General features: G+C 52.4%; 10 protein-coding genes across 10 annotated transcripts; 5 read left to right on the top strand and 5 right to left on the bottom strand.

Annotated features, from left to right (window-relative positions):
- Nucleotides 1-1,238: 1,238 nt before the first annotated feature.
- On the bottom strand, nt 1,239-3,078 carry BDV17DRAFT_299562 (acyl-CoA carboxylase subunit beta; the record flags this gene model as incomplete). The annotated part of the gene is made up of 3 exons (XM_073763894.1): nt 1,239-1,726; nt 1,809-2,394; nt 2,458-3,078. The coding sequence occupies 3 exons, from the start codon at nt 3,076-3,078 to the stop codon at nt 1,239-1,241; spliced, it is 1,695 nt and encodes a 564-aa protein (XP_073620004.1).
- A 191-nt stretch (nt 3,079-3,269) lies between these two features.
- BDV17DRAFT_299560 (putative pyruvate carboxylase) lies at nt 3,270-5,309 on the top strand (the record flags this gene model as incomplete). The annotated part of the gene is made up of 2 exons (XM_073763893.1): nt 3,270-3,336; nt 3,380-5,309. The coding sequence occupies exons 1-2, from the start codon at nt 3,293-3,295 to the stop codon at nt 5,307-5,309; spliced, it is 1,974 nt and encodes a 657-aa protein (XP_073620003.1). The 5' UTR covers nt 3,270-3,292.
- Nucleotides 5,310-5,490: 181 nt separating this feature from the next.
- On the top strand, nt 5,491-6,998 carry BDV17DRAFT_148997 (putative inositol 5-phosphatase). Its single transcript, XM_073754448.1, has one exon. It carries the CDS (start codon nt 5,541-5,543, stop codon nt 6,894-6,896), a length of 1,356 nt encoding a protein of 451 aa, XP_073620002.1. The 5' UTR covers nt 5,491-5,540; the 3' UTR covers nt 6,897-6,998.
- Nucleotides 6,999-8,421: 1,423 nt separating this feature from the next.
- On the bottom strand, nt 8,422-10,187 carry BDV17DRAFT_149171 (uncharacterized protein). The gene is made up of 5 exons (XM_073754451.1): nt 9,655-10,187; nt 9,445-9,563; nt 8,955-9,078; nt 8,776-8,889; nt 8,422-8,719 (listed from the first exon to the last, which is right to left on the bottom strand). The coding sequence occupies exons 1-5, from the start codon at nt 10,024-10,026 to the stop codon at nt 8,642-8,644; spliced, it is 807 nt and encodes a 268-aa protein (XP_073620001.1). The 5' UTR covers nt 10,027-10,187; the 3' UTR covers nt 8,422-8,641.
- A 1,853-nt stretch (nt 10,188-12,040) lies between these two features.
- BDV17DRAFT_287521 (uncharacterized protein) lies at nt 12,041-12,310 on the top strand (the record flags this gene model as incomplete). The annotated part of the gene is made up of 2 exons (XM_073761190.1): nt 12,041-12,118; nt 12,185-12,310. 2 exons carry the CDS (start codon nt 12,041-12,043, stop codon nt 12,308-12,310), a joined length of 204 nt encoding a protein of 67 aa, XP_073620000.1.
- A 761-nt stretch (nt 12,311-13,071) lies between these two features.
- On the bottom strand, nt 13,072-13,954 carry BDV17DRAFT_287520 (putative RNA 3'-terminal phosphate cyclase; the record flags this gene model as incomplete). The annotated part of the gene is made up of 3 exons (XM_073761189.1): nt 13,072-13,188; nt 13,273-13,557; nt 13,721-13,954. 3 exons carry the CDS (start codon nt 13,952-13,954, stop codon nt 13,072-13,074), a joined length of 636 nt encoding a protein of 211 aa, XP_073619999.1.
- Nucleotides 13,955-14,689: 735 nt separating this feature from the next.
- BDV17DRAFT_149009 (uncharacterized protein) lies at nt 14,690-17,587 on the top strand. The gene has a single exon (XM_073754449.1). It carries the CDS (start codon nt 14,806-14,808, stop codon nt 17,341-17,343), a length of 2,538 nt encoding a protein of 845 aa, XP_073619998.1. The 5' UTR covers nt 14,690-14,805; the 3' UTR covers nt 17,344-17,587.
- Nucleotides 17,499-19,722, bottom strand: BDV17DRAFT_149013 (BAR and SH3 domain-containing protein). The gene is made up of 4 exons (XM_073754450.1): nt 19,104-19,722; nt 18,715-19,029; nt 18,542-18,658; nt 17,499-18,496 (listed from the first exon to the last, which is right to left on the bottom strand). Exons 1-4 carry the CDS (start codon nt 19,212-19,214, stop codon nt 17,654-17,656), a joined length of 1,386 nt encoding a protein of 461 aa, XP_073619997.1. The 5' UTR covers nt 19,215-19,722; the 3' UTR covers nt 17,499-17,653.
- Nucleotides 19,723-19,731: 9 nt separating this feature from the next.
- BDV17DRAFT_148910 (uncharacterized protein) lies at nt 19,732-21,431 on the top strand. Its single transcript, XM_073754446.1, has 2 exons — nt 19,732-20,772; nt 20,822-21,431. The coding sequence occupies exons 1-2, from the start codon at nt 19,820-19,822 to the stop codon at nt 21,348-21,350; spliced, it is 1,482 nt and encodes a 493-aa protein (XP_073619996.1). The 5' UTR covers nt 19,732-19,819; the 3' UTR covers nt 21,351-21,431.
- On the bottom strand, nt 21,431-22,911 carry BDV17DRAFT_148906 (class I SAM-dependent methyltransferase). The gene is made up of 3 exons (XM_073754445.1): nt 22,683-22,911; nt 22,397-22,510; nt 21,431-22,323 (listed from the first exon to the last, which is right to left on the bottom strand). The coding sequence occupies exons 1-3, from the start codon at nt 22,762-22,764 to the stop codon at nt 21,512-21,514; spliced, it is 1,008 nt and encodes a 335-aa protein (XP_073619995.1). The 5' UTR covers nt 22,765-22,911; the 3' UTR covers nt 21,431-21,511.
- Between the last annotated feature and the right edge of the window lie 294 nt (nt 22,912-23,205).

The raw sequence follows: 23,205 nt of genomic DNA, 5'->3' as shown, positions 1-23,205 counted from the left end.
CACTCTGTGGAGTTTGACCAGGGCCCAGGGTTCCAACCTCATGAAATATATATCATTGACTTACAGCAGATTGTACATAGCCATTAAATATTACATGACCTTCCCAATGTTCCACACATTCAGAAAGCCAGAGCACACCAGCAAACTCCCATCAAGAACCACAACAAAGCCCTAATCTCACCTTCGGTAAATCTCACACCCAAACTCTCCTCTTCAATTACCACAGTACCAGTATCACTCCCCTCCCCATTCCTAACCCACGGTATCCCCGACAAAGACGCATTACTTTCCATCACCAAAGCAGGGTTATACTCGTTCTCCAAAACAGCACACTCAGCCCTCTCCTTACTCCTCTCGACCGTATTAAGAATCTCAATTGGCAGATCGAAGACGGTATAGTACTCCGTCCCATCTAGACGAAATTTCTGATGGAAGGAGATGTTGTATGCCCCTTTAGCTGAACCATTATTTTCATCTTCATCCGCAAAACAATCCGGCCAGATCCAGTTAACATGTTTCACTGTTGAGCCAGGCTCAAGGCCTAATACCGGGCCGATGAGCGCAGACCTAGATCCATCTGAAGATGTCCCATTCGATATAGTAAAGTTCCTCTGCGTCTCAGAGGCTGTCAGGAAGAGGGATATGTTGTGGAATCGCGTGGGCGCGTCATCTGCGAAATTAAGTGGCAACCGACCGTTTCCGGAGACATCGATGGCTATGTGGAGGTTTTCTTTTCGATTCGATTAGTAAAAAGCGTGAGAAATACGGGATGAGTGTTATGGAGTCGCAATGGTACAGTGGGCCTGCTTACCTCCTCCTAATGGTGTGTAGGGCTGTGGGGAGTTGATGATTGCGAGGCCGGGGGTGTAGATTTGCCCGTTTAGGGTTGTGATGGATGGCATGGTTGTTTCTCGTTTTCTGTTAGTTTTCCTTGATTAGGGAGATACAGGGGCGATTTTCAAAGATATATATATAATTCTGTAGTCTGTCGAGCAGTTATTTCGAATAGATTGCGTTAGGGCTGAATAGTGCTCTTGGGTTAATATATTGAGATTACATCGCCAAGTCAGGGCATTTGACTGGTGCAATGAGAGATTGCTAGCGGTTCTTTGATTTGAACACCCAGTCAGTAGTGGACATTGTAGGATGTATCCTAGCCAATTGGGGGATTTCTATTGCACCCCAGAGAAAATGACTCTTTTCTACATCGTCCGTCCACGGTCTACAGATCAGATCAATCAACTAAAAACAGGAACAATCCTTCCCGCCGCCCTCTCCGCAAGTCTAATCGGCATAAGCACCTCATAAATATGCCTCGCCCAAGAACAAACAACGCCCCTCGTATCCTTCGGGTCAATAATCTCCTCGACCCCGAACGCATTCGCCGTCCGGACAGGGTTCATCAGCCGGCGATACTCCTCTTCCAACTCGTCATAGCGCTCCTTCTTCTTCCACACCCCTCCTTGTTGCTCAGCCTCACGCAGTTCATGACGATGCCCGACTTCAATACCGCCTTCGAGCGGTAGTGACCCCCATTGCCCGGACGGCCAGGCGACCTGAACGACTGGGTCTCGGGCGCCGAGCATGACGCCCCCGGCGACGCCGTAGGCGCGCCGAGTGATGACGTTGAAGATTGGTGTTGTTGTGCTGAAGTAGGTCTTTGCGAGCTCGATGCCCCAGCGCATTGTGGCGGTTCGTTCGGCGACTGTGCCGATTGCGTAGCCGGCTATATATGATCATAAGCATAAGCATATCAGTTATTGCGGGGACCTGGACCGCACAAATGAGGGTTAAGGCTGTATACTTACGAACGTCAATGAACTGCAGCACCGGTAAATTCATCACATCGCATAGCTTGAGTAGACGCGCAAGCTTCTGACTCCCTGATGCATCCAATGCCCCGCTATTCACCTCGCAGTTGAGCGAGATCACACCAACCGGCCGCCCGCCCAGCCTAGCCAACCCCGAAATCGCCGTCCTGCCCCAAAGCGCCCCAATCTCAAAGAATGAGTCGCGGTCAACCACACTCCTAATAATCGTCCAAGGGTTATACATCCTCGTCTGCTTGCGCGGAATGATACTCCTCAGCGCCTCATCTTCTCGGTCTTCAGGGTCGTCGCAAGGCGTTACGGGGGGAGGGTTATATCGCCCGCAGTTGGGTAGGTATGTGAGGACTGTGCGCAGCTGCTCGAAGCATTCTGCCTCGTTGGCGGCCATGTTGTCGATTGTGCCATTTGTGCAGTGGATCATGGGTCCGCCTAGGTCTTGGAAGCTCAGCTCTTCTTCGAATGTGGCGCCTTTAACGACTTCCGGGCCTGCGTTGAAGAGAGACCCTACGTCTGCGGCCATGACGGAGAAATGGCACGTTGTTACTCTGGCTGCGCCAAGGCCAATCTATATATTGCATTAGCTTATGTAGTAGATGGATGAATGGGTCCTAAATGAGGAAAAGCATACCGCAGGCCCAAGCACAGCCCCAACATTCGGAATCCCTTCATTCAGCTGCCGAATAACCTGATGAAACATCGGCACATAGGGAAGATAACTCCATCCCTCCTTCCGAATTGTCGTGACGCTCCCACCCCCCGAACTCCCATCCACAAGCTTGACAACCGGAACCTTCAACGCAAGCGCCAGTTTCTCACCGTGTATCGTCTTCGCCGTCAGCGACCCATCCGCATGCCCACCACGCAGCGAGAAGTCATCCGCTGTCAGGAGTATCTTACGCCCGCGCAGCTTTCCGAATCCTTGGACGTTATTGCTTGGTGTGAACGAGACTGGTTTCTCGCGTATAGGCCCTGTTTTTTCCCAGGTTACTTTTCCCGATAGAGACCCGATTTCTTCGAAGCTGTTGGCGTCGAGGAGATGCTCTAGTCGTTCGCGAACCCATAGTTTGCCTGCCTGTTTTTGGCGGATGTAGCCCCGGCGCGAGGGATCGGGTGTTGCGGCGACGGACTTTAGGGTTGAGATGTGGGCACGGACGTCGGCATAGTCGGGCGGGAGATTTAGGTGGTTTGAGACCTGGCGGAGGCGTTTTGTTGCGCGAGAGTTCTTAGATGTGTTCTTCTCGTCCGGCATTGCTCTATTCTGTGGTTTTGAATGTCGTAAGGTTGGTCGAGATGATGTTGATGTTGCTGTCGTTCATCTTTCGAGTACGCTTCCCCGCATGGGGGGGGGGGGGGGTGGCCCGATCGACAGGCCGAGGACCGAGGATTCCAATTTACAAAGAGACATAACACCACGAACTGAACCACTACAAACCATGAGTCGAGCATTTGCGCATCGTGCAAACATGCCAGCAGCACGCCCAATCCAGCGTCTCCTAATCGCAAATAGGTACTGATCCGTTCGCGCATCGACTGCCAAGCTAACAAATCAGAGGTGAAATCGCCGTTCGTATCCTCCAAGCAACAAGAGAAGCATGCCCATCAATCAAAACATTCGCCTTATACACAGAAGACGACCGTTCGCACTGCGACATTGGGCGTCCGCATCAAGCGCTGCAAATCAATCCAGACGGGTACTTGGATATCGAGCTTCTGGTCCGGCTAGTCCAGCAACACGGTATTGATGCAATCCACCCAGGCTATGGTTTCTTGAGCGAGAGCGCCGACTTCGCGAAGCGCATGCAGGGTATCGGTGTCATGGTTATAGGGCCTGGGTGGAAGATCCTTGATCGTACGGGTGATAAACTTAAGGCGAAGCAGTTGGCGATGGAGGATGATGTTCCAGTTCTCCCGACGTTGGAGTTCAAGTTGTCTACATCAGGCGGCAATTCACCCTCGACAGTGGCGAGTCGGATTAAGGCTTTCGTGCACGATGTTGGATATCCCGTCATGATCAAGGCCGTTGATGGCGGCGGCGGTCGGGGAATCCGACTTGTGCGTGAGGACAGCGATCTCGAGAACGCCGTGCGAGCAGCTACAGCCGAATCGCCGTCACAGACGGTGTTTGTGGAAAAGGCGGCCGTGGACGGTTTTCACCATATTGAGATCCAGATTATCGGCGATGGAAAGAATGTGCAGCATCTATGGGAGCGCGATTGCAGTGTGCAAAGACGGTTCCAAAAGGTTGTTGAAATAGCACCTTCGATAATTCGGGGCCAGAGCCAAGAGCTAGTTACAAGAGTAGCGGATGCAGCGGTGCGCATCATGAAGACCATTCAGTATATTTCTCTCGGGACGGTGGAATTCCTGATCAACGAGCAGCTTGGAGAGTTCTACTTTCTCGAGATCAACCCGCGCATCCAGGTGGAACATACAATTACCGAAGCCATCACGGGCATTGACCTTGTTCAAGCTCAGCTCCTGATCGCTCAAGGATACTCTCTCGCTCAACTTGGTTTGAACGATATACCAGAAGCTCGCGGTCACTCCATCCAACTCCGGCTATGCTCTGAGGACCCACGCGTGAATTTCTCGTTGAGCGTGGGCAAGGTGACAGAATTCAGTGTTCCCACAGGTAATGGAGTCCGCATCGACACCCATTTAGACATGGTAGGCCTCAGCCCGGTGGTGGTGGGCGCACAGTTCGACAACCTGTTGGGCAAGATCATCGTCACCGGTTCTCTGAGCTGGGAGGCCACGGTCCTGAAAGCACGAAGAGTGTTAGCGGATACGAGGATCTTGGGTGTTGAAAGCAACCTGGATCTGCTACGAGGCATCGTCGGCCAAGAAGACTTTCTCAGAGGGACGATAGACACGCAATGGCTGGAGAAACATCTCGACCAGGCGGTGCAGCTGGGAGATACCATCTCACGCTCACTGCAAACATCTAACCAGATATCTCGTCTTTCAAGTGGCCCAAGCATACCCCAATCCAGTTTGTTATTCCGACCAGGCGACGCATGGTTGATCACGCTCGATCCGATGAGTGGTCACCAGGAGGCCCAACAGCAGCACCACCTACAACTGAAGCGCGTACTCCAGAATGACTTCCCAGCATCCCTCTCAGCAGAAGTCGAGTACACAACAGCGTCATCAGCAAAGTCATACCGAATGAAGCTTGGAACCACGAATTCCACGGCCTCGGCGCTGGCCTCATCTCATCGGCGAGGAGACCCCCACAATCCTCGGCATATAGTGCTCCCCTTATCCGGGAAGCTGATCGAAGTTCTTGTACTTCCGGGAGACACGATAGAAGAGAATCAAGTTGTGGCTTTCGTTAAGCAGATGAAGATGGAGCTTGAAGTTCGCAGCCCTCGGGCTGGACGCGCACAGTGGGTGATTGAGATGGAGGAGGATGAAGAGGATGTGGCGGAGGGTGTCCTCTTAGTTGAGCTGGAGGAAGAGCTCCGGGGGAAGTTGTAGCGACTTTCGTAGATAGAGGCACTGCTAGAGTTTTGAGCCATATAAACATGATTCTATATTCTGTTGCCATTGTTTACCTGCTAGAGGCATGACTTATCGATAAGCGATAAGATAAGCCACTATCACTTGGACATCATCGTCAACGTCACCACTGCCAGCTTCAACAACCTGGACAAGTCCACCTTCTTCTCTCCTTCAACAATCACAGTATACATATCAATATTCTACAGAATGGAGAACCTCCGCATCTATTTCTTCACCTACAACTGCGCCCTCAGCCTCATCGACGTGAACCACTTCTCCGACCACTTCTTCGACGCCTACCCCACCGACTCCTCCAGCCCCAACTCCTCCCCAGACCTCATCGTCCTCAGCCTACAAGAAATCGCACCCCTGGCATATGCATTCCTTGGCGGCTCATTTCTAACCCCCTACTTCACCTCCTACATCCAGTCCATCGACCGCGCAGCCCTCAAAAGATGGGACACGCAATATGTCAACGTGCTAGCCGAGCACAGCGGCATGACCGCACAGATGGTATTTGCACGGTCGGATGTAGTCGACCACCTCTCGCCTCCGGATATCGCGAAAGTGGGCTTTGGGTTCCAGGAGATAGGCAATAAGGGTGCCGTTGCGTCGCGGTTGTCGTATCGGGGTCGGAGAGACGCAGTCGCGGGGGTTGATCTTACGCTTGTTGCTGCGCATTTGGCGCCTATGGAGGATGCTGTGGAGAAGAGGAACGCTGACTGGCGGAGTATGGTGGAGAGATTGGTTTTTACGGGTGGTGATGGAGATAGTAAGAGTGGTGATGGGAACGGGGATGGGAATGAAGAGTCGGAGAGCGCAGCTCTACTGCCGGTTTCGTCGTCGGACTCGGACGGCAAATATCCTGGCCTCTACGCGCCGTCACGATACCTTTTCATCGGAGGCGATCTGAATTACCGCACCGCCGACAGGTTCCCTACGCCAGGCGATAAGAAGAAGTTCCCCCAGGCGAATGCAGAACCCGACGACCCACTGCACTTCTCTCAACTGCTGAAAGACGACCAGCTAAAGCGCGAAATGGGACTATCTCGGTGTTTCCACGGACTATCAGAAGCACCGATCACATTCCCGCCAACATACAAATACGATCATAAAGCACAAGCGGCCGCCCGAGACCCCGTCGAGCCGGACAGAGTCCCAGAATGGAAATGGACGAGCCACCGTTGGCCTAGCTGGTGCGACCGCATCCTATTCCTAGATACACCTTTAGGGAAAGGACAAGAAGCAAAAGTCAACGTCCTAAACTACGACGCCCTTCCCGTCTCGCCGACCTCAGACCACCGCCCCGTCGCACTGACAGTCGATGTCCCCGTCCTGGAACGGAAAGCCGCAGACGCAGACGCATATGCAGAGCCTCAACCAGCCCCCTTCCAAACAGACCCAGAATGGGCGCGCCGTCGGGCTGTGGCAGAGAAGAAGGAATATGTCGTTGGGTGTCTTGCTTACCTGGGATTCACCCGGGAGGGCAATGCACTCGCGTTGGCTTCTGCCATTGGGATTCTGGGGGCTTGGTTCGTCTTACGGTCATTGCTCGCCTCATAATCTTAGTCGATATTCGAGAGGTCTGGTGTGGCCTGGACTGGCCCTGATCCGATACCGCACCACTCTGTGAGGGCTGTGACTGTGAGTCAGTCACTGTCAGATCCACAATAACACAGCCTTCGCAGTGGAATGGCACAGCATAACCTTTACACTACTGTTTTCGATGTCCCATTATCGCCGACTACACTGCCCACTGCGGAAGCATGGAAGGATGGAAGGATGCAGTCACCCCACAGGGCGGGATCCAGCTAAGCCGTAGCGAGGCTATGGGTAGAGAGCTACCTAAACCTAAACACCTCTCATCCCAGTCTCACATAATCCCGTTCAAGGCGCAGCAACCCTCTCCGAACCGTATCGCCTCGGCCTACGGAGGATGGGTAGATACCTCGTGAAGGAAAGCCTTATTCGTTGCGTGCTTGCGGTGGCCTGATGCCACTGTTTCATGAAGCTCGAACCGCATTTCGCGTTGCGGCCTTGGGTAGCCAGTGCATCAAATTAAGTGATGAACAAAGCTCCAGATACACTTGTTGGATCCTCATGTTGGGTTATCCTGGATGTGGGACCAGCGGTATGCAGTCTATATAGGTATAGCGGAACTTCATTGCAGCATCGGACAGATGTTCAGTAGTACATATCTCAATATCGGTACTTAATGAAACGAATCATAAAGCACCATAGTTTACTCATCGGTAATGAAGCGGTCAGGCGCCATGCATGATCCGGAAATGACTGGTCAACAAAATCACCTCACCACATCATATCGAGAATGAAGTATCGCCATGATGGATCAGGCGGTAGCCAGACTGTAAACTAGACACGAAGCTCATGGTCATGCTGTGTCACTGCTAGGCCAGACCCTGGTGGAGTACCGAGGTACTACTACCCTAAGGCTCCATACTTCATGGCTAGATCATGCAGGGCGAGTACTGCATTATACCCCTGGGCCTTCGTCTACCCATGTAGGCATTGAGTTATCGTAGCTTCGCGATGAGAAGAACCTTGATGAGATCCTCAGGTGCTAGCGTTCGGCACCGGACAGACGTAACCGAGGATATCCCTGAGGGTACGAACGAAGAACGGTTCTTTCCCTGTTGCTCATCATGCATTGCCTTCACCCGTGTCCAGGGGGCAATGGTTGGCTTGGTACCTTTTCAAGGTACATTTCGCCGCGTCCATCCCTGCAAATACCGAGCCTGGGTCTCCTCGTTGCACATCATCCCCTGTATAGAGGTGGATCTGGACCGGAAGATCACCGCCATTGAACAAGCTCAGCCGCACCTAAAGCGAGCTGCAGAAGTTCGATGAGAACAAAGAAGCCGCGGTAAAGATCCCCATTCCGGTCTGTCGTACCTCCAAGAACCTCGGGGGAAAAGGTCCCACTTCAAGTCGACGAAGTAGAAGGGAGCTTAAAAATCGATTCTTTGTTCGTTGAGAGGTTGGGTTTGGGGAAGGGCCACGAACGACGAAATCGGAAAATATCGTTGAATGACAAAGAAACTCGGGAACTTGGGAACCACCCTGTGCACAAATACTGACGAACTGGAATGTTCGATGAACAAGAATTCCAAATACTCTGCAGTTTGTGATTCGATTCTTCAGGTGTGGTGTCAAGATGATGTTTTTCGAGAAGGTGGAGACTGAGCCGACTATTCTGTTTGCACCAAGGAACAACAAAGGGCGAAAAACTCTCCACGGCATGTGCATCGCCTCCATGCATGGCTCCGATGAGGAGAATTCCACGATCCTCAGACTTTCCCGCCCCCAGGGGCATGAGTCGCCCAGTTGCTGCGCATTTGCCTACGTGGCTGCGTTGAGCCAGAGTCCTGCAATAGCACAATGCTATAGTAGAGTCAACCAGTCAGATGTATTGCACACTCACGTAATCCCGTGGAATTACTGGGCTTGCTGGCAGTTGCATAATTCCGGTCATCAACTCCAAGTCCTGTAAATGCCAACAGTTGAACAGAGAGGGGTAGGGGTTGCATGGTCTTGTCTGAAGTAAGAAGCTCAATAGCCATTCACAAGTCTTAGTACGCATTCACCCCATGGGGCACTAACGCATTGGCGATCAGGCTTATGGCGTTGGAGTTCGGAGAAACCTCGGATGGGGTCTGAGACGACTTGTAACGACTTATGGTGGCGTCTCATAAGGCCAGCAGCCTCAGACAGGCCCAGTAGCCGACTCTAGATCGTTCCAGGCCCAAATGTCAGCGAATGAGCGAAGGAGTTGTGAGTTGAGACAGAGTCACAAGTCCAGCATGGTTAAACCACGAGGGTTTGAACGCTGATCGATGGCGATGTCAAAAACCGCAGATCCATCTCCACATTGGAATCGCGAATCACGATGCAGTGGGACACAGGATTCTGATATTTCCGCGCATGCCTCCTGTCAACTTGCGACAAAGGATTGCCGCTAGATCGGAAACACCAATCACCCAACCCATTGCTATATCTACATGCATCGGCAGCTTTGACAAGTGGCCAGCGCAGTGGGAATGCGATGGAGACAAAAGGATTGGGATTCGGGGCCGATTGTTTGCGATCTCACATCATCACTTGCATGAAGGAACAAGGTCTCGAAGTGGCCAGGGAGGCTGGATCCCACTGTCCACGAAACCCCACCGAGGCGGCACTGCATCCCGAGATAATGAGGGGCGGAGGCTGAGGCTGGGCATATACTCTATGTCATTATAGGATTTGTTTTCCGAAGAAGTTTCGAGGTTGACAATGGTAGACCGTATGCAGTCCCGAAACTCACGTTATTCACGAATCGTACGATGTTAAAATGTCTGTTTGGTTGAAAAACCTGATATTGAGCGCCAGACAAACAGCGAGGAGGAGAAGATATGTGAGATGACGAAGGAGGCATCGTGGGATATGGAGTAGCTTGCTCGAGAGCGACACCAACTTTAGTTGGACAACAACCGCTAGCTTGTAGTCTAGCCACGTCTATCCGTTGCTCCGGTCGTATCATCGGAAGTTTCGGGACTGGCACAGCTGGTATACAAGGCGCAATAAGATTGATGGCGACGAGATGATTGGGTTGCGGCCCTGGAGAGAGTGGTGAGAGAGTTGAGTGGTGTGTTGATGGGTGAGAGATGGCAGAGTGCAGAGTGCAGGCGCGGCACATGATCTTGTCAAGTGATCCCAACCGAACTTCCGATCCTTCCCTCCCTCTCGTCCCTTCCTATGGCAGTCTCTGGCCCTACAGAGGGCAACCCTGTCAGTGTCAGCAGGGACTCTGGTCCTATCTGCATGCACGCCGTCCCGCCGCTTGGAGCTTGGGCGATCCCATCAACCTTCTGGCTACCACTACGGAGTACGTCTGGACTAAGCCAGCAGCGCTTCTATTCGACTACTGAGCAAACACGCTCCCTTTCATGCCTGCCGCCCCGGAGCTCGGAAGGTATTGTTTCCGTCAATCTTACCTTGTTGTTTGTGGTGATCAAGAGCTAAATCTGAGGCAGTGGACTGCTACTGGCTGTTTCAACACCCGCACTCATGCACTCCTTGGACGTGACAATGGCCCAGGATAAGCGATCGAGCGAGATGCAAACTACACAAGGCGCACAAATGATAGTTGATTGATTCTGCTCATCGACTTTGACAGATTCGATATCACTGATCCAAGTGGAATCAATGATCGAGCAATCATTTCGGTCTCCCGGATGCGAGCCAGGATAAGCGCAATCCTGCACAACACAGGCTGTACAAGGGCTGGACATCGGCTGTGAGCAAGAGCTTCACAAAGGTAAGCAGTACCCTCTGGCTTTCAATTGGTCGCGCCTTTCGCTTATGCCGGCAACCGAAATTTTTTTGCTCCCCTAATGATCAATCTAAAGAAGGCGAAACGGGGCTGTCTCGCCTAGGCCACGTTCCAGAAACATCGGATGGGGCCTCGCTGCGACGGTTAGGAGATCTAGACGCCGTCGGTACGGCCTCCTGCCTCATCTAACCGAAACTTCCGTGGCTATGGATGGAACATCGACGAGATGACCAACAGTCCAATGCATGTGCAGTCTTTAGGTTGTGGTCCTTGTTGGACGAATTTTCTGACACGGCCCATGTTCCCTGCAATCGAGCCCAAAGCGTCAGTTGCAACTCTGCGAGTCATATCTCAAAAGATCAGCCGTTTTCTCGATTAATCTCGGGGACTGATCGGCCCTTCCTTTTGTCCAGTCCTCCCGGCCTTAAATAAAAACGGATAAAGCTGGTGGTCCGGGGGTACCCGAAAATCTGGACCAGGGCGCAAACGTGAGTCTTGGTTGACCGGGTGGGCCAGGGCATGAAGATTGAATGGCTTTGCTTTGATGAGAATATTCACCCGTCTGAAAACGTTTCCGTAAGACCAATAATAAGCAGCAGAGATTGTTGGCTCACGGAGCGCGACATCCCTAAATATCCCTGGCCAGTCGGTGACGCCCATCAGACCGGACGGCTGCCTTGCTGCGATGAATCGAATGTTGAATAAATCGATAATCCAGAAAAATAATAATACGGGCCGTTAATTGTTGATTTCACGGCTTGGCTCCCACACTGCCTGCGACATTGCATATCGAGCTTAACTATACATCACTCCCTCTCATCTTGTCGGTATACTTAAGGACAGCAATTTCTCAGATAGAGTCATCTTCCAAAGTCTAAAGCAACACTCGCCAGCATCAGACACTTCAGCAGTCTCTGTCAGCTTCTTCAGCTACTCAGAGCTACGTACTCAGTGCTATCTACCCCTTTAGTGGCGCAAGTCCAGACTAGCACTAGCGGCGACCAGCGGCGGTTTTAGGCTGCGATCCTTTTCCTCATTTTGCGCTGCACCACAACGCGCCCGATCTTGACGTAATTTAGTCGTGTGGCTTTTTCGCCTGCCTTCCATTCCACTTCTTTTCTTTTTCCTTTTCCATCTTCCTTTCTTTGCTGTTCCCCGACTTTATCCTGACATCTTTTGTCGTTCATTCATTACCTCCTCCCTCCGCTCTCTCTCGAGCTTGTCGTTCCTTCAACTATTCCTCCCTCCAGCCAGCTCTAGCCAAGTCTCCCTTGACGGGATCACGCATCTACTCCTAATTCGTCTCGGCCATACCAACATCAACATCAACCACCACAACCACCACTACTACCTACCTACCTACCTACATACACTCATCATGTTCTCTTGCGCCAACTACCCTCGCGGATGCCGCGGCCGTGTCAACATTTCTGGTGGCAAATGCCCTGACTGCAAGGTTTGTCCTCTTTCATGGCTCCCCTTGTCTCCCACCGAACCAAGTAGCTGACCAAGCCAACCATAGCAACTGAACCTGCGCCGACCAGGCTCATCTTCGCCCTTCGCACAGCCCAGAGACTACCGCCGGGCGCTACCGTCCGAGATCCTGCAGAACTCCCCATACAAGGCGATCACCCGAGAGATGATCTAAATAGTTACTCGCCACAACACCACAAAACCACCGAGGCGGATCGCGAAACGGGTGCAGAGGGAACCTCCGAGACCTTCAACCGGATTGCAAGGGTCCTACAGGCTGGGACCAGTGTCAAGGAGGCTACCAACACTGTCCTTTCGCCGACCTTCTCTTCTCTTCAACTTCTCTCTTTCACCCACGCTCATTATTCCTAATACCGTCTAAATTGATACTCTGACTTGATGCATTGCTGGGAGTTCTATATATACCACATTGGGAGGAGGCTATCTCGATTTTCCGCACATAACCTAAGTCCAGGCGGCTAGCACTGTTCTTTTTTCTCTTTACTTTTTTCCTTTGCCTGATATCCTTTTCCGTTTCTGTTTGTCTCTATCGAGGCGGAATCTTCGATGGCCTGCTATTCTCCCCTCGCTTTTGTCTCTAATGGTGGAAAATAGAATGAAATGATGAAAACTTTATCAAAAAGTGCTCAAGATATAAGCAGGGTATTCTGTAGCACTGTATCGCTCTCGGCCTGGCACCGTTGGCTCTATACTGCTCCTCACGTGTTACTCATACAACTTCCCCCAACAAAGTCTCCGCACACCCACTGCGCTGTCTTCGTGTGCAAACTCCAGTATCTCGTCTTCGCGATTCTCATCGTCTTTCTGGTTAGTATCAGTATTACCTGACTCTCTTGACAATGCTTGAAAAACAACTAGCTGGTCTCTCATGTACTCGTCGACGCATGGTACGTGTCCCGAAGCTTCTTTCTCAAGTTAAGGATCAAGCTCTTGAATAAACTGCTCGATGCAGTCATCAACCAGCTCCTTGACCCTGGCCAGCATCTCCTCCGGAGGCTTTCCCTGACGTTTGTCGCGTTTCTTCTGCTTCGGCTGTTCTCTCAGCGAACCCGTACAACGCATCGCGGCCGATCCTGAACCCCGTTGATGTATGGGCCACGATCAGCACGTACGGACAGGATCGACGGTGCGTGTGGCCTCGGTCGTATGGGTCTCGATAGGAACCACATGGGATTCAGATTCTCGGTCATCAGATGTGCGGTGGGGGAAGACAGCTCCGGGTAATTCCTTCAGCCGTCTGCGAAGAGCCTTGTGGGCATAATGCTCCATGAAGCTGCGTACAGTTTCTGGCTCATCCCTTTGCTCAAGCTCAGCGGCAGCTTCCTGTTCAACACTCTGTTTCGAGGGCTCCGACTTCGTGCTCGCCTTCGTGTGTCGTGCCCCTCGATGGCTGTTGGAGTCCTCGAGATGATCATCAGGGGCGAGGAGTAATGTCGATCTTGGAAATCGTACCCCGACGGCACCGATGCAGATCAATTGAGGGGATCTCGTGTCGACCAGACAGTCGGGACGGAGACCCGCCGCTTCCTCCCCGTCCCCGCAGCGTGTTTATTACAAAGATCACCTTCCCCAAATGTCCTTGATCCGATGCCCAACCACGCTTCTCCAACTGCTTGGCAAGTGGCGGCAGCCCAACTCTTGCGAAATTAGGGATCAGCACCTGGTTGACATAGTCGTATGACGGTGAAGACGAGACATTCGTCCCGCCGGTGATACTAAGGCGGATTTGGTCCGCCGAAGTGGAGTGCAGGAGGTATGGATAGAGTGCTTGGAACACCAGGAAGACGGAACCCGGCATCGGCAGGCAGATATTGATATCTGAGTCTGTTGGGTGAGCTGGACTTTAGTCTCGGTCGTGCACTGGAGGGTAGAATCCCATCGAGCAGGAGCCCACCTGAGCCTTGACCAGTGTACTCCCGCTCAACTCAGCGAGCGTCTTGACCGCGGCCAAATGGGAGGCTTTGAGACCTTGCTTCCCCGACCGATTCCCTCTAATATGGTCGATTGTGGCTGCGCGGCCTGTGAGGGCGGACAAGGCGACTGCGATGCGGACCAGTTGGCCTCCTCCCTCCAGCCTCGCCCATCGAGTCGGACTGGTTCGGACGGCTGAGCCATATTCGAGAATCTATGTCTGATCTGCTGGCTTGATTTAAAGATGCAACTTCCGCTACAGGTCACGATACATTTTATCGATGCTCGTCTCATCTTTTTGCGAGTATGACTCCTTGTTTTGGTTGGTGTCTTTGACGCGTGACTCATCTACAAACTCAGCCTCCACGGGATTTGAGTCAACCCTATCAAAGTGCAGAAATTTAAGCAATGATGAATCAGAGCGCTTTGAGGGCTTCCGGCCGCTGTTTGTGGTCTTTCAGGTCACAACGATGGCTAACGCAGCCACTCCGCCGCCAGTTCTGTGATGTTTCCCTTTTGGGAAACCACGCCAGAGGCATGTGAACAGTCATGGTCACTCTTTATTCAGGAAGGTGCGACCCATCGTACTTTCCTTGAAGATGCCCAGATAACAGGCATAACCGACATCTCTCAGTGCTCGCAAACAACTCATCCCTTCCTCTGCATCCTATCTGTCTACCACGCATCTATTTTCCGAAATAGATATAGGCCATATAATAGGATCCGCATTCTCGCAGCATGAGCGCACAAGACCGCCTGCGAAAGTCCAAATCCAATCGGTTCACTCGCCCTATTCACGATAATTCCCAAACCTTTGATCCAGAGCTCGCTCGTTTATTCGCAACCGCCGCAGCATCCAGGGCCATGGCCATGTCGCGCTCCGCCGATAGACCCACGACTTTTTCTGAGAGCTCGTACGGACGTCTTGGTGGCCCTAATAACATGGCAGTTCCTCCGAGAAGATACAAACGGTCGTCCTACCGGTCAGAAGAGTCGTCTCCTGCGGGTGACTTGCCTGTCCGTCATTCGGTCTCTCCATCCGTCGAGGGTTCGGAGAACGACCAGCCTCGGTCTACGGCCCTACCATCCATAAGTGAGTTCGGAGGGCTAGAGGACCGCATCGCATCACTGCCTTCATCCTATCGCCGGCTGCGAAAGTCACGATCGATGTTTTCAACCAGACAGCGTTCTTCCCATACACCTTATGGGGTTACATCCCCCGAGTCATATTCCCCCAGTATATCTAGTCGAGGACCGACATCCGATCCCCCAAAGCTTTATCGCACATTGCGACGGTCGATGTCCTTCTTGAAGACAGACAGTCACCCTCAAAACACGCTGCGGCACGCGAAGAGTCAGGATGCGGCTATTCAATTGGCGCGCTCGCAGTATCAGCAGAACCTCATGAGCAGTCCTGATTCCCAGAATTGGCCACCGCTACCCATGCTAAAGGTCAGAAGAGAACATAAACCATTCAGAAAGACGTTTCGCGCCTCGAGCTACGAGCACTCGTCAACCACGGACGCCTCGACTGAACAGGTTAAAGTTTCCCATCACTATGTAAAAGCCAGAGCATTGTCGACCTCCATCAAGAAGAGTATAAAACGAGTTCTCGGGCTTTCAAGGAACGCGTCCGGGCAGGCAAGATCGCATCCATCACCCGCCTCCTCTCGAAACTGGGCTCGGTCTCCTGCAACCGTGATCAGCAACGAAAATGATTACCCGGGTGACATTGAGAGCTTCGGCATCGACCATGTGCAGGGACGGGTAGACGGTGATCAACCATCAACGATACGGAGAATGAAGAGCTCTGGGAGCATAGCCACGAGCAAGTCTCGAGTCACAAGTTGGGCCGACTCTACCGCAGCTAATACGATTGCGACGCCCAGGACTGGCGGCCAACAGCGCCTTTCGATCATTTCCGAACAAGGAAACCTAGGCCAGCCCGATGTTCCGCCGCTACCTTCTCCGATCCGACAAGGGCCAAGCAACGCAGTCGATAGCCACCGTTTATTCTCCGCATTGATGAAACGAATTGGCGGGGCGAACGCTCAAGCTTCGGAAGAAGACATAGTCATCGGTCAAGTCAAAGAGCATCAGGCAATGCCAATTCAGGGATCGTCACGATTCCACCGCAGCAGACATACCATTCGCCAGGTCCCCAGTGATGTTTCGATTAGCTCTCCAAAATCTTTCGCTACTGCGTACCCGGGTCCAATGACGCCTTTCGATCAGCCACATGACCAGGGTGTAGCTCGCTCCCGTGGCGTAAACCGCCCGACTGAAGCCGCTAAAGGCGATAGTGCAACCATACAGAGAGATAGTATACGAGCAGAAACTATTTCACCGAGTGTTTATTCTCGAACGACTAATGGACACTCTCTCCAGTCGATAGTTACTGCTGATTCACCCGATTCGGCCGCGGAGCCTGGAATGGCAACCATATACGCGTCCGAGAGAACGACGTACAGCTCACCCAATAAAGCCGCTGATTCTCCGAGTGCAGATATTCCAGTGCAAACAGGTAGTGACTGGCAGAACTGGATGGACTCGCAAATGGCGCGGATCGAAAATTCAACACCTACACGACATTATCGCGAGGACGCCGAAATTGAGGGCGACCACGCCTCGAGCTTTACCTCGTCCGTGCCAACTCGTCAGATCCGCGTAGAAAGCAGAGGCGTCTATCAAGCCAGCGTCCATGACGATCTCGCCCGGAGGGTGTCAACAAGTAGTAACTTTTCTCGTCCTTTCAGCCGATCCTCCAGTTTGCGCACGGTAGTGAAGGCCCGCGAGATCTCGCCAAACCCTCCAACTCCTGCTATACCGACTCTAGCAGCGGATGATGTTTTCCGAGGTTCGGGGGGGCAGGAACGCTTTCTGAAATCAGCCCATGCGGCGCAGAGCACCAACGGGGTGTCGCCCATGCTATCAAGGTCGAGCAACCAGCCGCGGATCCCTGATTCTCCAACTCCAAAGAGACCTTCGGCGGAAGTGTCACCAATCATGAGCAGTGCGAAATACGGACAGTATTCGCCGAAGTGGTCGCCCGGGGCCCAGGACGCAAGGCTGTTGCATAGACGATCTGCTCGCTTTCTCCGCGAGAATCGACGAGTCACCAATGAGAATGCGAAGCTGGAGCAGGGTATGTACGATCAGGCGTCTGGTCTTCAGTCACCGATGTCGAGCAAGCGCATGGTGGAGATATTCTTGGACAGCCGCCGCCGACAGATGGACGGCTCCGATGAGGGGAACCCAGAACCAGCATTCCTGTAACATCATCAGTGCTGCTTATTTAACTCATTGGAAACGTATTTCTAGCTTCGTTGTCTTTGGGAGTCATTCTTTTGGGACGAATGGTTATATTAGCGCTCTATTGTACTGTTAACCTCAGCATCAAACCAATGATATATGTATTTTCCAGAACCAAACTAGCTACACCACCATCAGCAGCATCATCAGAATAATAAGGATATCATCTTTAATTCGGACGCAAGGGTTACCAATCGGGCAGCCTTCCCAATTTCATCTCATTCACCAAAAGCACCAACCTCGCTCAGACAGAACCAGTTCATTTGAACCTTACTCACTGTGCAATCTCCACATAATTCGCCGGAAAACTCCCCTTGACCCCATGCAGCTCCCCCTCCCACCAGTCATCCGTGCTATCCGTCCTCTTCAGGACCCGAATCCGGTCACCCTCTTGAAAGACCAAGTCGCCGGCGCCCTGGCCGCCGAAGTCGTAGAGGGCTGTGACGAAGGTCATGTTTGAGGAGGCACTGCGCGGTTTCGGGGGTGGTGGTGGGGGCTTCTTTTTGCCGGCTAGAGCTGAGAGGGATGGTTTGCTTGCTAAGGGGATGATAGGAGGCGAAGCGGTGTTGGTGTGTTGTTGTATGGGAGGTATAGAGTGTGAAGACGGGGTTCGGGATTCGAGGAGGGAAGCGGTCGATTTGCCTGGGAGTGTATCTTTGTTCAGAGGGGGAATGCTGTGGGTGGATGCGTAGGACTTTGACCGAGCACCCAGAGAAGGCTTGGCATCATGTTCAGGTTGAGATTGCTGAGTTGGAACGTTGTTGCTGCTGCGCAATCGGTTGAGCGAGCTGAGCGGGTTGCTGGGCCGGCGCTCATTAGAGGTTTGGGCGCTGGACCGCACGATCTTGCCGTTGGCAATTGTTGCGAAGCTCTCGATCTGCTCTTGCACGGGGTGATAAGCTTGCTCCCATTGATCGACGGTTTTGTCCAATGATTGTGGAGGGTCGTAAGGGAACTGCTCTTGCTCGCAGTAGCCGTATATTACGGTATAGTAGTTCGCGAGGAGGCTGTTCTGAATCTCGATCTGCGCGGCCAGTAAACGCGGTAGCAACGAAAAGACTGCATTGATGAGAGGTGGCAGGTGTTGTCGCAGGTGCTCGTCTGCCGCATGGTAGTCCTGAAATTGTCAGTAGAGTACCAGTGGGATAGTGGTAGCGCATACTTCTCTGGCTCTAGCCAGATCGTCTTCGGCCTTTACCATCGCGGAATTGTCACGCTCTGATCGCTTGGCTTTCTTTGAGTATGTTTCAACGCGGCCATGGTGGCGCTCGTAATCCAGCTATCGACAGTCAGTTACTCGTTCCAGCATCCGCGCTCTTTGGTTCAGCTGCACACCTTGCGATCGTCTCTCTTCTTGATAGCCTTCTTGAACGGGGTCAAGCACTCTTTCGCTTGCGAAGCAGGATCAATCATACGATCATCAATGGCACTCAACTCGCGAAGCAAATCCTTTGCCATATCCGCATACTCCTCCTTGAGCTTTGCCGTTCTTGCCAGCGTGGCTTCTGGCGTCGGAACCGGGGTATACGGGGTGGGATCTGCAGAACCGATGATGGGAGCATAGAGACCTTCGAATTCGATGAGGATCCGATCTTGGTGGGTGAGGAGCGACGACCAGGCATCACGCCAGGCCTTGGTCGAGTCAACAATCTAATTGTGGTCGCAATGGTTAGCAGCTGTCATAATGCCAATTAATTGATGGAAACCATGGTTCGGCGGCCAACCTTATCGAGCAGTTTATCGATCTGATCAAAGTCCTTGAGAAGCAGGGCCACCTGGTTGTCGTCGGCCGACCGCTTCATAAACCGGCCAAACTGCCTCTGGACAGACTGCATTTTGGGGGATGGCGAGGGAGGGACACGAAATGCGGGGAGCTGCAGAGGAAGTGAGATCCGGAGAGGAGAGAGTCGTCAAGAGGGTGCGAGTGGTGGGCGAGGGAAAGAACGGGCTCATGGAGAGTCGCACGTTCGTTTGATGACGCAGCCAGCAGCAGCAGTCCCTCACTAAATAGGCGACAAGATCAGGAGTCCAGCTTGCGACAAGAGTAATACTCGCTGTGGATTCAGGCTGCTGCACCACCGCCACATCGCGCTGTAGATCGGTAAGGCAGTCTCGAGGAGCCTGGCGTGTTATTGAATACCTCGCAGCCATTGCTCTGCTAGGAAATATACTTCAGCAGGATAGAATCTGCCAAGTCAGCTGTCATAACTAAAATAAAGTACAATCGAGTGCTCTGGCCGTTGAATTGGTCGCATCGAGCCTCAGCCTCAGTTGCTGCCTTGGCGCCTGAGGAGCTCCACTGTTCTCCGCATCATTTTGTCTCTTGACTGTCTTTCTCTTCCTCTCCTCAACTCTCACTTCGACGACTTTACCACGCTTCTGTCGGCCAGATGCTGTCCTCGCGGCGGATACGCAGCCTTTGGCCGTCAGTTCACCCATCATGACCGCCCCTCATCCGACCGGAACTCCGCGCTCCTCGAACCTGCACGTCCCCGCAACCCAAGGCACCGCGCCCGTTGTCAAGTTCCGCTGTCTCTTCACCCACGACGTACGCCGCAAGGCCAAACGCTGGCAGGATGGGTTCCTTCGGTATCACACTTTCAACAAGCGAGTGATGGTCTATGACAATACCGGCTACTTTATCGGAGATCTTCATTGGCGAGCACTAGAAGGAATCCAGGATGGCGATGAATTGGAGCTGGACAAAGGTGTGCTAATTCAGGTTTGCGAGCCACTCGAGAAGACAGAGACAGATCTCTCCGAGCTTTACAAGAACAAATCGCAGACATCGCCGTCGCGTCCAGGAGATGCTCCTCCGTCCTCCCTCCGCTCTACACCCCGGCCATCGCAGCTAGCTTCGCGTTCTTTGAATGATCTGCTTGGGATTAGAAAGACCCCCGCTCCTCAAATACGCTCCCCCTACGAACGGCGCCACGACCAGAGGCTCGTCAGCACGCATCAACTAGATGAGCGGCCCGCGAAGCGTCAACGGACGTCTCCAGAGCGCAACAGTCGACCAAATGGGCAGCCACACATTATCAATTTGTCGGACTCACCTCCTCGACGGCGACCGGCTCCAGATACGAATCCAGAGCCGTCCTTCAAGCTTAAAAATCAGTCTCCGGCGGTCCCATCGAAGCCGCGAGTTCCACCGGCCCCTTCTACCTCCGCGTGCAACTCCATTCCTAAACAACCTCAAGTGCCTCCCAGCCGATCCACTGCCCAGTCACGTCCACAAAATCCAATACCTCCCCAACCTGTCGCCGAGGCTCCCAAGAACACACTTCGATTATCCGGTGACAAGCCGCGCCGAAAGTTGATGTACCAGGAGTCATTGCGGGCGCCTGTTAGAAATCCGGTGACGCGAACGCAGATATATCGGCCGCATTCACAGTCAGTATGTACCACACCGCAAGTCAATTGCCGGGGCTGACTGCTTTAGACACCAGGCCACGGTAAAACATGAAGAAACATGCAATCCAATCGTTATTCTCGAGGACGACTTTGACGACGACCCAGTTCTCCACTCACAACCTACATCTTACCAACCAATACCTGCTAGTCTTGAACGCAATCCTACTCTGCCAATAGCAAAATCAAGTAACGAGACTCTCAACGACTCAGACCTAGCAGCACTCTTCGCGAACCTCTCTGGAGGCGAACAGCCTCAACCATCTCACGCCCCGCCTAATCTCATATCCCTCCCACGATCCGGAACCTCCCTGCCACAGGCCCAGCATTCCGCTGCAGCCATGGAAAACGCGCATAAGCCACGCTCAGCTGGTCTTCGCAAATCATACTCAGATCCCCCAACCATCAGCAGTCTTCACCCGCGGCCTCTACCCACAACGATCCCGCTGAATCCGATTGCGGAAAGAAGCGACGAGCAGGGGCCGGAGCAGGGTCCCTGGACAGAAGAAGCACTCGATCTATTCGAATTCTGGCCGCCGGGTCGGCCGAGACCTTCTTAATCTTGATACACGTTTATCATATTTGATCGAATAATCAGGCACGGTCCTGCTGGCGGACGTGCTTTGAAACGTACTCTACCACGTTGTATCATGTTATAATGACTATACGGCTATATCACCAATTCTGTACTTATACCCAGTTCTATATCCGTCCCACAAAGTCAACCCCTTTTAGTAAAAACCCCCGCAACATAAACCATGCACGTACTCTCAAACCACCTCTCAACATCCACACTCTCCCACGCCTTCCCCCCATCCCCGTCCCCTTGAAGACCCCTAATAACCCCCTCCGTATCCCGATCCAACGAACAATCTCCCATAACCCACCGCCACCCGAAAGCATGATAAACACGCTGCATGGCCCGCGCAAGAATCGATCCCTTGTCTGTCCTCCAGGGATTGACAACGTGCTCAACGACGAGCAGTTTCCCGCCTGGTTTTAGGAGGGTGTAGAGGTCTGAGATTGTTGAGGATAGGTCCGGGACGGAACAGAGGACTCGGATTGTTATTATCGTGTCGAAGACGCCTTCTCCACCTCCTGCGTTACTTGGACCAGACGTAAGAGAAGGTAATTGCCGGAGGCCGACCTTCCCCATCTCCTTTTCAAGTTCCGCTTTCTCAACACCACACGGTAAAATCGTATACTTACACCCTAACCCCTCTTTTTCCGCTCTCTTCTTCAGTTCGGCATGAAGACCGATACACGGTTCGGCGCCGTAGATTGCGCTGATATTGGGGCTTTTGAGGAGCGGCATTTGCGTTCCTGTGCCGGGGCCGACGTCTAACACTACGCCGGAGGCGTGCGAGAGGATTGGGGGGATTAGGTCTGTGCTGCATGTAACCTCTTTGGGTTCTGGTGTTGGGGTTGAGGTGGATAGAGCTGCTGAGGCGTCTTGGACTTGAACTTGTGCCGATTCTGAATCCGGTTCAGACTCAGGCTTTGCGCTTGAGTCTTGTGGTTCTTCGCGATTCGCTACATAATTTTTAGCTTTATCCAGAACTCGAAATTCAAAATATGAAAGAGACTTGAGTGGAGGGGGAAATACAACTAAAAGCTACCCAAAACCGCCCAAACGCTTCATCGCGCAATTGGTGGGCGTTAAGAAGCGGTGCAAGGATGTTTCCTCTCAGCATGGTTCTTATGTTTGTTGAGATGTAGTCTGGTTTCTTTTATTAGCTTCTTTTTCTTCTTCAATGTCAGTACCAAGTCAAGACAAAAGCAGTTCGGTACCCCACTGTCTACGCCAATATCTATTTATTCCTAGAGGTACTAATACCATAGATAGGGATGTACAGTATCAGTGTGTGTGGGGGTGGGGAGTCAGGACATACAAGACATAGCCATCTTCAGGATGAGGGCGGGCTCGACGAGGGCCCAGAGCCATTTCCTTGTCGTGAGGGTATTCCCGCCCATTGTAACTGGGAGTCTGAAAAGAGTGAGAAGAGGAAGAATATGCAGGAGTGTGCGTGGGAGTCGGAGTTGGAGTTGTAATTCTACCTTGGTCAGACGATCGATATTGTATGGATGACTAAGCTGTCTAACCCAGAGATCTCTGTACAAGGGTAGACCAGCATATTAATGGTAATTGCGGCAGCGCATGATCTTGTCTCCAAGATGATTCCTATTCTTGTCCTGCTAAAGATGAAACAGAGACCCAGGCAGCCAAGAATAGTCTGTATTACAAGCACGATACACTCAACGCTGTCATCAGATCAAACCCAATATCAGAGTCAAGGTCGAGAAATCAAGATCAAAAGTACAAAAGGGGCCTATGTCTGCGCAGCATGTTGAGGTGATAAGTGGTAAGAGGAGAGTCCGATGGGCCATAACGAAGGAGTGGCCCGGAGATGAGTA

Source organism: Aspergillus undulatus, assembly GCF_047715775.1.
Source record: "Aspergillus undulatus strain CBS 261.88 unplaced genomic scaffold BDV17scaffold_4, whole genome shotgun sequence".
Lineage (NCBI taxonomy): Eukaryota > Fungi > Ascomycota > Eurotiomycetes > Eurotiales > Aspergillaceae > Aspergillus > Aspergillus undulatus.
Note: the sequence above shows the minus strand (reverse complement) of the source record. Positions and strands in the feature narration are given on the sequence as shown.